This window comes from Chaetodon trifascialis, chromosome 11, assembly GCF_039877785.1.
Source record: "Chaetodon trifascialis isolate fChaTrf1 chromosome 11, fChaTrf1.hap1, whole genome shotgun sequence".
NCBI classification, from domain to species: domain Eukaryota; kingdom Metazoa; phylum Chordata; class Actinopteri; order Chaetodontiformes; family Chaetodontidae; genus Chaetodon; species Chaetodon trifascialis.
In genome coordinates this window covers 9011272-9022797 of record NC_092066.1, presented here as the reverse complement: position 1 = coordinate 9022797, position 11526 = coordinate 9011272, and the positions used below count along the sequence as shown (strand labels likewise).

Here is an 11526-nt window from a genome sequence, read left to right as displayed (position 1 = left end):
TATAGACCATGAATAATCCACTGTACTGTATCATTAAGCACTTTGTCATTGTCAGTACACATTATCATTTAATGTTGCACTTTATTTTATATTGAATATGCTATATTTCCATTGTTGTTCTTGTGGATCTAGTGATGGTTGGCCTGTGTAGGGGAAACAGTAATAAATGAAACTTCTGTTGTTTGAGAAGTATTGACCGCTCTGTTTTTGTGTTTGATCATTGAATAGGCCTTTTAATTAGTAATGAATTTCATCAACGTATTGTATTGTAAATTTGATTTCCAGATAATGGGATTGAGGCAAAATATTGTTCATGATCTGTTTTTATGGACTTTGAATTGGATTTTTGGGTGCTCAAAACTAAACACGAGGGAAGAGAAACAATAGCTGGATAGGGCAGCTGAGTGAAATAAACACACTGTCCACTAAATACAATTTACCACAGATAGATTTAATCTTCAGTCAAATTTACACAACCTTGGACTTGAATGTTGGACACCAAAACGCATTTTACACATAACACACTGTCACAGGTAGAACATAATATGTATGAGCGTTCATAGATATTCTTTTGACATTTAAGTTACTTATGTGCTCATGAATGCTTGTCATTACATACACATGCATACAGAATACACTCTCTCCTTTCAAACATACTCACACACACTCTGAAAACAGTTACATAAACATAAACATACAAAAACACGGTCACAAACATTACAGGTCCACCTGTGTGCCAAAAATATACATATACAGTGTACTGTATATATGATCAAGAAAAGACATCATTTGTACACCATGGCAAATTCATAGCAGGAGACATTTAATAGCAGCTGAGCAACATTGGTACATTCAAAAATTCATTGGCAATCAACAGAACTCACACACATACACTCAACACTTGATAAAACTGGCTCAACACACACAACCGTCAAAGAAAAGTCATCTAAACACAGAGACTCGCCACACTGAGAATAGTTACAGAAAAGAATAGTTTGATAATTTGAGAGGCAAAATTAGCTTTTTTGTTGAGAGTTAAATGAGAAGATTAATACGACAAAGACTGGAAATGGGGTTGCTAGCTAGTAGATATAAAATAACTACTGTTTGCTAATATCTGCTAATTCAGTGTTTTATCTAATTTCAAGGTGCAAATAGCTTGCTAGTCGATATAAATTAGCTAATAATTAGCTAATATCTACTAGCTGGCTGTTTTATCTAACAGCTAGGTGGGCAATAGCTAGTTAGTAGATGTGTTATTTATTGCTGTAGTTAGCTAACATCCCTCCTAACTAGCTGTTTACCAGCTGGGGGGAAACCACTAGCTGGTTGACATTAGCTAGTAGGTCACTAATTAATTTTATGTGTATCTGTACAAAAAATGAAGTGTTAGAAAGACGGTTTCACAGGGAGTTAAATGAGGTTCGGAGCCAGGCTAGCTGTTTCCCCCTGCTTCCAGTCTTTGTGCTAAGCTAAGCTAAATGGCTGAATGTAATATCACATTCAGCATGCAGACATGGGATCATGGTAATCTTTTCATGTTACTCTCTGCAGAAAAGTGAATACATTTCCCAAAATGTCAGACTGTTGCTTTAAGAAAACATGTCACAGGCTTTTCTTTGACACATATATAAAGATTTATGTGTTACCGTAATGCTAAATTAATTGTGAGAAGAGGCGTGTGGGTGAAGAGAGGTGTGGTCAGCTTTAGCTAAAATTAAGCTAAAAGTTACGCTGCCTGATTTTGTTGCAGGACAAAAAAGTGCAGATGTCCCATATTAGTAAATGTATTGAAAATCACACAATTCACAGTTTGTTTTGAAACTAAAGTGAGCAGGAAGAAAATTTTAGGTATGAGAGGGGGCACTATAACAAAATCACCAACTTGCAGCTGTTTAAGGGTTGCACATCAGGCCTCATCAGAAAAATCTGATCAAATCACAAACAGTAGATATGAACAGTGTTAAGCATGTGGCATATAGGTGTCTCGATGTCCACCCCAAATCCTATTTCATCCAAAAGTCCAAAGTACAAGCCTCAAAAAACATATCATTGACAGTCAAAATTCCCCCTCTCTGTTAAACTATCAAACTCAAATACTAACACTTGGTTGCCACCTTGTGGTAAACAAATATACAGCACAGACATGGTCAAGTAAGGAGTTTTCGACTCCTCTTTTCACAGACAGTAACAGCTTTGAGACATGGTCGTTTCCATCTGAGCTGATTCAGACTCAGAGTGACGGCTGGTGATAGAACACGTAAGCAGCAGAGTGGTTTTTATCACACCCTCGTACACACTTTGTGTTTTATCTGACGCACCGGTTCCACCCTCTAAACCCTTCGTAATTAAAAATACATTTTTAGTACTCTTGATAAGTGTTGTGTCTCATTGTTTTGTCCAAAAGCAGCCAAGCAGATGCATAAAACCGATGCATCTCTTCAGTAGTGTGTATGTTTTATCTTGATTTTAAGAGGTTAAATCTGTTTTATCCCTCACAATATCATGAGCAGCTTTGGACAGCAATTTCCCAATAATGTTTTTTGTTTTCTTTAAAATCAAAAATGACACATTGTGCCACACATCTCCCACCATGGCAATACATTTATGGCACTCTGACCAAGAAACTCAACATCAATCAATGTAATGAAATCATACTTTAGGCATTCAACTAAATTACACACATAAGAAAGCATGTATACTGTACATTGAGTCATTTCACATGGCACTGCTTTATGGAAAATAAATATACATTCTTATCTGCTCAACAATACCATGAATCCATTGTTTAAATATACTACATTCTGTCAATCCACTCAGATGAAAGTACAAAAAATAAATATCTGGAGTAGATATTGTGGATAAATCCTCCTGTACACATCATTCCATATTTCATCTTACAATCCAAATTTCAGAAAAGTTGGAACACTGTGTAAAATGTAGGTAAAAACTGAATGCATCTGACACTTGAAAATTCAGTTTGAACATTAAATATCATCTCTTATACTGTATTCAGTTGAATATCACCGGAAAAGTATTTGCAAATCATTGCATCTTTGCATTTCTTAATGCATGTTTTACACTGCATTCCAGCTTCTTTGTAATCAGAGTTTCATTTAATTTCCCCATCTGGACAGGTGTTGTTAGCTTGCTTTGTGCACAAACCGAAAGAGAAACAGACAGAGAGGCAAAGAAACCCCACAGAAAGAGAAAATGGGCAACACTTTGCGATTGTCAAGAGCTGTCACATTAAAGCATTTGTGTTGACTGCGACGACACATACTGTTTCTATTTTGAAGTCATTTATGTGTTTGATGTTGGCACTGAAATGAAATGGACTTGCAATCACCTTGAAGAGATGATAATTGTAACAAAGAGGTGAAATTCAGCAGTGATGATGGAGAGCTATTACTCAAGTCCTGTCAAAGCCACCATGGTGCTCATAAATGAGCAAAACATTTTTTTTGTAGCACAAAATGAAAAAGCATAACTTTGCAAAGGGACCCACAAGAAAACACACCACTCTGTACATTCTTTCTACACCTTTAACATATCTGTTCATTGTACTGTAAATAAAAGTGGTAGCTATTTGTGACTGACTAGGCACTTTGGAATATGAGTGTAGGAGACGGTTAATTTAACAAAAATTAAATGAAGAGGTTTAATATGGCACAATGGGTTGAGGCTCAGCGAAAAGAGACCATCTTTATCTTTAAGAGCATGTCGAGGGTTTGATACTCAATGCCTACGATAAAATGCTGCACATAGAAAGTCATGGCACTATGAGGAGCTTTGGATAACAGCGTCCACTAAATGGCACAAGTACTGTTTATGTTCACAGTCTGCAAGGACATGACTGACATGTCTGTGACAGGGAAAATCAACTGGAGGAAAGTACTGTAGCGCAACTAAAGGCTCTACACTGACACTAGCTGTAAGGATAAATCAGTTCAGAGTGTACATTTTAAATCTTCTTTGTTAGTTTTTCATTTAAATTTGTATTTCCTCAGGTACTGCACTATCCTCCACAGCAGTGGTTCCCAGCCTTTATCTTGTGACCCTTTAATACAATATAAAATCAAAAGCTATGAATTTCTACGAGCTGAACTGAAACCAAAGTGTGATTTTACCTTCTTGGACACTTTTTTTTTTTTATATTTTTGAAGCCTGAAGACATGAAACAGAAAAATATTGTTCTTCTTCCCCACTTCTGACATCTCATGACTTCTCTGATTCATCCCGTGACATTCAGGTTGGGAACCAATGCCCTATAGTGCTCACTCAAGTTGGCACTAAGTTAGACACTCTGTGTGTGTGTGTGTGTGTGTGTGTGTGTGTGTGTGTGTGTGTGTGTGTGTGTGTGTGTGTGTGTGTGTGTGTGTGCGCGTAGGTGCGTGCGTGCGCGTGTGTGCGTGTGTTTATTTCATACAAACAAATAGTTCAGAATATAGTGGGCAGGGTCTTCTGGGTCCTCAGGATATGTGATGAAATCTACAGATTTGGGCTCCAGTTCCTTTTGTTTGAAAAGGTCATTACAATACTGTATTAGGCAAAAGAAAGAAATTCTGATCAAGACACCAAAAGTAACTATTTACAAAGTCCATGAGGTTTTTTTTTGTTTTTGTTTTTTTCAAAATATGTTTTGACATACTCTGTACTTACGGCTGATTGTAGAAAAATGAAACATTTAAACAATGAGCATTTGTACAAGCAAGCTGTTCTGCGTTTGATTGATTTTTCAACTTTGGGCTGTTCTGAGATCAGATCCAGTCAGACAACCATATGGCACTTTGAAGCACATTTACTTTATACACCAACAGCCAAATATGACCCCATACTTTTGACGTTTAACCTTTTTTTTTTCCTACAAAAAGTACTGTTTTTTGGCCCCTAAACTACATTGATATCATTTAGAAGTTAAACAGTAACAGGGTCTAAATTTAAAATAAAAACACTGGTAGGAAGGGAATTTCTTTTTTAATAAATGGAGTGGAATTTGAGTTGTCTGTAAATCTATTAATCGTAAAAGATCACAATCTACAGAGTCAACTAAAATATTCAAAACAAATGTAATTACATTGTATTGTCAAATGAAAAGTATGAAAGCCAGCTGTGCAACTCTAATAATCTACAGTAAATGCTTTCAGAAATACCCCATTTTCTAAAGGCCAAACTACAGAACGTAAGAGGTGTGAGGGGCCACTTTGGTCTGTTCTGGTTGGTCAGGATGTACATTAAGTGGAACGGCACCTTGAAGTTGACTCCTGCTGGTCAGATGCTCAGGTCGGGAGGCTGATGTTGGCGTTCTCCGCCAGCGGGCTGGACATGCGTATCTGGGAGCTGCTCTTGCTGAGGATTGACAGCTGAGTCCCGCCGTTCACTCCACTGCTGGCCAACGAAGGGTGCCTTTGCTGCTTCAGGTCCACAGCAAAGTACCGGTTCACCGTCCAGCTGCGCCATTTCCTCTTGATCTCCGACTGCACCTTCAGGGAGAAACTTCACAAGGTCATTTTTAATGTACTTTAAGCTGGACCAGCTCCATGGACAGGTACAGTACACTTAGGTTGTGTGGCAAGGTGTTGTGTTTATTCAGATATTTGTCAACAGTTATAATTCAATGAAGGATTTGTACCTGGTGTATAAAAAGCTTGTGAATTATTGACAGTATAAGTCTACATATTTTACATTAGAGGCCAGCCATTAGGTTTGACCTTATATACAGAGAGTGTGATTTGATTGTCGGCCCCTGCATGTTGAAGTTGCCTTGGGCAAGATCCTGACCCCCACACTGGATAGTAAGAACTGTATCACTCCTGACGAACAGTTTTGCACCTGGCATGACATCCTCTGCCATCAGTGTATGATTGTGTGTGTGTGAGTGGTCCATAGACTTGAAAAGTGCGATGTAAAAGCAGTCCAATTACCAGAAATGCTAAATAAAGGGACTAAAGTCAAGTTTTGGGTAATAAATAACACACATTTAAAGATATCTATCCTAAAATATGCTCAAATGCAATCCACATTGATTTCTGGTATCAATGTTGATGAAAATTTGAATAAATATAATAAGTGAACAGGGACAAAAGCTTACCTCTCCATTGAGGAAACAGTAGAGGACAGCTACAACAAAGCCCTGAGAATGAGAATGGAGACAACAAATCCAAGACATAAGACATATCAGAAAGAGTCTGATGGAGGCATGGTTAAACTTTAAAAATGGTCAGCCATTATTTTTGAAATCTATACCACAAAATATGCGTGCTGACAGCTCTGAAAGGCAGAAAGGAGTAACTGTTTGAAAAGTTCAGCATCCAGGAACTGTAATGCGTCATCAGTAAACTGCATATCATGTCCACTGGTCTGTAACATTTTCCATGATAGAATAAAGTACTGCTGTTTATATTTCCCTCTGGCTGGAACTAGCGAATATTTGGCATTATGTTTCTAAAATCACTGACATGGTTGCAGACTGATTTACTGTTGATTGACTGATTGATTAATCAACTAATTGTATCAACACTAATAACAATGTATCTGTCAAACATCTGACCTTTTCGTCTGAAAGCATCGGGCAGTGATCTTACTTTGTCTACATGTGATCTGTGGCCTGTCTTCTGTCACCAGCAGCTGCTCTCAGCTGAACATACTGTTGCTAGTAGCAACCACAACTGGCACAGTTCCACAGCAGTTACAGTTTAACTGACATTGTTCCATCCGCCATTTTGTCTGATCTGTGACCAGGCAAATGTTGACAGGAATCGTTTATTTACACCACATGGGCTCTAAACGGTAAAATTCATTAAGTATCATGCAAGTATTCTTTACATTAGAGCTGTTTGTTAATTTAATTGTTCTGTGATCACTTTACTGCCAACTAACTAAGCTAGCCACTACACTAGCCACTATATTAGCTCTGAGGCTAATGTGTTGCTAATACAGTTAACTGTAAAAAAACAAGGAGGGTCCATGGCCTGTACACTAGTTGACCTGCTAACAATCCCACAATGCAATGCATCATATTTATAGATCTAAAATTAGTCTCTTTATATCAACAATAAAACAAAATGATGTGTCTGAAAGCTTAATTTACTGTGATTTACCGCTCTCACACAGTGAAGTATTTACAGTCTATTACAGGGAGTGAATGAGTGAATCAGGGAGTGATTTCAGATGCAGTGTGTCTATTCTGGTAATGACTGTCTTGAACTAGAGACAGTGGGCTCTATATTCAACTCCCACCAGCGCGGCGCAGGCGCGGCGCAAAGTCAGGTCCGCTGCGCCGATGGGGCGTGGCGGCGCAGACTTTGGCATTTTCGTGAGCTGCGCCGCCGGCGCATCTCCACCTCCTTCTCATTTCAGTCACACCCAGCGGCGCAACTCGGAAAGAGGGAGGGGAGAAGGCGTGGAGTGGGTTTGGCACAGCCAGTCAAATTTTCACCAATCACAGCAGCTCCTCGCCTCACCTTTAAGAACACCGCTGGCGAGGCGCATGGCAAGTTTCCAGGAGACTGACGTCACTCATGTCGCCTGACATATATATATACTCAATATAAATATTTTGTTTTTATATTTGCTTTTTATGTATATAGTTCTCTCTTTCTTTTCTAATTTTATTCTAATTCTATTCTTGTAAGGAGCACTGCAACAAAAACAATTTCCCCTCGGGAATAAATAAAGGATTTCTGATTCTGATTCTGATGTCTAAATATGAGGTCCTTAGATGGTAAATCTTCCTCCTCCTACTCATCCTCCTCAAAGCAATGATGTACTCCATCTTTGTAGATAACGTTAAGCATTACTATGATAACATTTGTATTTGGAATGAAATGACGTGGGTAATAGCGGACAGCGATCATCACTTACGTTTTTTCCATGCGTCTGTCTCGTGCTCTGAGATGATGCAGTATATATGCTCTGTAGGATGCCACGGCTGTTTCTGGTTGGCACAGCGACGTTAACCGATTAGTTCTCATTCCTGTTTCACCTGTGCACATTCGGTCAGGGCGAGTGAACATTACGCGTGCCGAACGCGCTTTCGATGTCGTCAGATGAGATACTGATCAAAATATATAAATTTAGGTCTGACTGTATGTGCTGACTCAGATAGCTGCATTGAATCGTCGCTGTTGCTAATTATTGATCGCAGTGTGCGTTCGATGACTGACCGAGCACTGCTGAAAACACCGTTAAAACCACGCTGCCGTCTTGTTGACGGTGTGATAGATGGCGTCATCACGTTTTCAGAGGATAGCCGTTATTACCTAGCAGCCACACATCCAGAGGGGTGTCCCCCTGAAAGACTGTAGGGATGCTAGAATTCGCCGGATGAACGAGTCATGTGCCGACCCGGGGAAAGTGGCATACACGTTTGTCACCAGGCAATTTGAGTCACAGATCACCAGACATCCCTGTTTCACCTGTGTACATTCAGTCAGGTTGAGTGACCATTACGCGTGCCGAACGCGCTTTCGATGTGGTCAGATGAGATACTGATCAAAATATATAAATTTAGGTCTGACTGTATGCGCTGACTCAGATAGTTGCATTGAATCGCGGCTTTTGCTAATAATTGATCGCAGTGAAATGCCAGACACCGTGGAAACCTGACTGTGATGTGTTGGTAATGTGAGCGCACGACTCCGCCGGTTTACGAAAATCCACTTGCGCCGCCGGCGCACAGAGTTGACCAGGTCTGAGGTGGCGAGCTTTCAGCGCTGGCCATTATGCCGACACCTCCCCCCTACTGCGCCGCAACGCCCATCCTGGCGCACCTCTGTACGCCTCGGTCTACCAAAATACCAAATGCGCCGTGCGCCTGCCTGCGCCGCTCGAATATACCACTGCGCCGGCGGCGGAGTCGAAAATAGAGCCCAATGTCCCTAATTTGACTGCTGGTCTGCACTTTTATGTTGCTTCCTTGTCTCTATACTGATTCATTCTTACTGTATTTTTTTTAAAATAGTGTTTATGGTATCACTCAAGTCCAATAATGTTTAGATTCACAGATTTGCCTTTTTGGAAGTGTGTTTAGCTCGCTGCATAGCTCTGGATCATGAAGGCAGAAGACTTGGTTTGAATGTCACTAGTCCTAAAGAGCCTCTTTGTATCTTTGAATACTCAGATGATTCATCATTATATATTATTATGCTCTCTCATCCATCATCTGGTATTTCTCTTTAATTCAAGCCAGACTTTCGAGGAGCTGTAAGAACTGTGAAAACGAACCTGGAAGGACCCCAGTCCCAGTTCAAAGACCAGTCTCTCCCTCTTGCTGACATCTTCAGGTGAGAAGGCGAACACAGTGTAGTGAATTCCAAACAGGGGGATGAGCAGGAGGGTGGAGCGCGCCAGACGCCTACACACACACACAAACACACACAGTTTAATAAGATTGAGGTATAAGTCAAACACAAAAATCAAAGTCATGTTTTACCGCTTCTGGTCAGCTGGATGTGATGCAAGAACAGAGCTGGTGATGCAACGTTAAGACACTTTCTGACTACTGGTACACAGCTTTCAATTTTAAGTCAAGTTACAAATTTAAAACTAAATGAATCTCTTCTGATCTTCAAGTTCTGTCGAGGCATCAATGCTGTTTAAAATACAGACACAAAATTAGATAATTATTTTTAGTATTCATATTTAAGGAGAAAGCTGGGGATATTTTTGAATTTCTTTTGTTGTCAGCAAATCCTGTGAAAAGGTCAAAACCAACAGTGGGAGTCTGCACAGAGTCCTCATTGCTGTGTCTGACTTCCTGCCCAGTGTGATCTGCTAAATGTAGCCTAAAGGGGTTTTATAGCAAAAGATGATGCATTGCAAGTTGGGCCAGATATAGCAAATGAGTCTTATGTGCGCTGTCTTGTTTCTGAACCGTCTCTGGTGCTCAGCTTCCATCACAAATAGTCAAGGCATGTATTTTCAGTGGGGCAGAGCAGAGTCGCTTCTGGGGCACTTCTGAAATGCACTGCGGTGCCTTTGGTGGACTCACAAACATTGTCTAGAATGACTGTGATTAGCCATGCTGCAGCCTGGACACGAGGCAGCCACACCAGTGGAATCTGTGGGTTATTTCATTGTTGTCCAAAAATTATTCTCAACATGGTGTTGCACTGGATGACTTGTTCCTTCCTAATGATGAACCAGGGGACTGTAGTTTATTTTGTCTTTTTTTTGTGTGTCAGTCCCCACATGCACCGTCCTGCTGGTGTAAATGCTCACTAGAGCACCAAATATGTATGAATCCACAGCTAAAAATAGCTCCTAACAAACGCAGATTCTTGAGGAAATTACAGTGATTTATTTATTTTTTTTAAATAAATTGAAACTATGCATTTCCCACCCTGTTTTAAAGATCTACATCCTTATTGAATAAGTGGACATGAGGATGTGCGTCACAGACAGGGTCAGGAAGACAGAGTGAGTGAGTGATCATTGTTGTGGTTTTGGTCTTTTATGGAATTTGGTGACAATATAGAAAAACATAGAATTACACATAAAACATTACACAAACATAGAATTGTTATTCTTTAGGACTAATGTTAGATTTAGTGAACTAATCCATTTTTAGATGAAGATCATCACAAGATTGAGATTGAGACTGAGACACATAAGCACATAAGTGCAGGCATGTGCAGTCTGTCCCTGTACTCATATAGAGTTTTATTTCTGTCCTTGTCTCTGCAGCATGTATCATGCAGCAAAACATAGTGTCTGACGCACACGAAAGGAATGGAAATACACGCAAGCACACGACAAACAACACCTTCAAAGGACAGAAGACACAAATGTGCAACACAGGGTGTTTATAGTGCAGTCCAGTGAACCCCAGGGGTCCTGAAGGAGCAGAACAAAACCATTATTCTGTGAACTCTTTCAGTGTGAGATGCACCATTGTGATCAACAAGGGGATGTAACATTTTATGCCGCTGTCTCTGCAGTGTTACCAGAGAAACAACTCAACTAAATGTGATCAATTTGGTGTGCATGTCTGTGTTTGTGTGCTTGTATGTTTTTGAGAGGACAAGGAAAGAAAGGTACGGGTTTGGGTTGAGCATGCAGCTATGCAGCTGTGGTGTTTAGGGTTAGGGGCTCGAGCAGGGGGGCCCAAATTATGAAAAACAATCACTCATAAAGGATCCCACATATTTAAAAAACATTTGTACCTCATTAAAGATAAAACAGCATAAAAAGTGATTTAGTTTATAAATTAATCAATTTAAATTTTTTTGTTATCTAGCTGTCCAAATTGAACCTTATGACGGGCCAGCTTTGGCCCACAGGGTCCGCTTTGGGCAGCCCTGCACTGGAGGATGCATTATGTCAATGAGGGTGGTCCTCACAAGTGCCGAGGTACAAACACGTGTGCATTAAGGTGTGTGAGATGATTCATTTGGGAGTTCAGGCCATTAAAAAACTTCTAAGAACCCCTGGTGTAAAACACACACAAACACACATACACACACACACATGCAGTTAACACAAGACAGACAGACAGACAGACAGACACACACACACACACACACA

At 40.0% G+C, this 11526-nt stretch overlaps 1 protein-coding gene across 4 annotated transcripts in view; it reads right to left on the bottom strand.

Moving 5' to 3' along the window:
• Window positions 1-430: 430 nt before the first annotated feature.
• Window positions 431-11526, bottom strand: part of LOC139338642 (pituitary adenylate cyclase-activating polypeptide type I receptor-like) — a 29301-nt gene continuing 18205 nt past the window's right edge. For 2 of the 4 annotated variants that reach the window (XM_070973852.1, XM_070973850.1), the window contains 3 exons: window positions 9226-9355; window positions 6092-6133; window positions 3473-5496 (listed from right to left, as the gene is read on the bottom strand). In XM_070973852.1, coding sequence (XP_070829953.1) covers window positions 5272-5496; window positions 6092-6133; window positions 9226-9355 — 397 coding nt within the window. In that variant the 3' untranslated portion in view covers window positions 3473-5271. Of the gene's footprint in view, window positions 5497-6091; window positions 6134-9225; window positions 9356-11526 lie in introns of all 4 variants that reach the window. The other 2 variants (XM_070973853.1, XM_070973851.1) reach the window with 2 other exon arrangements.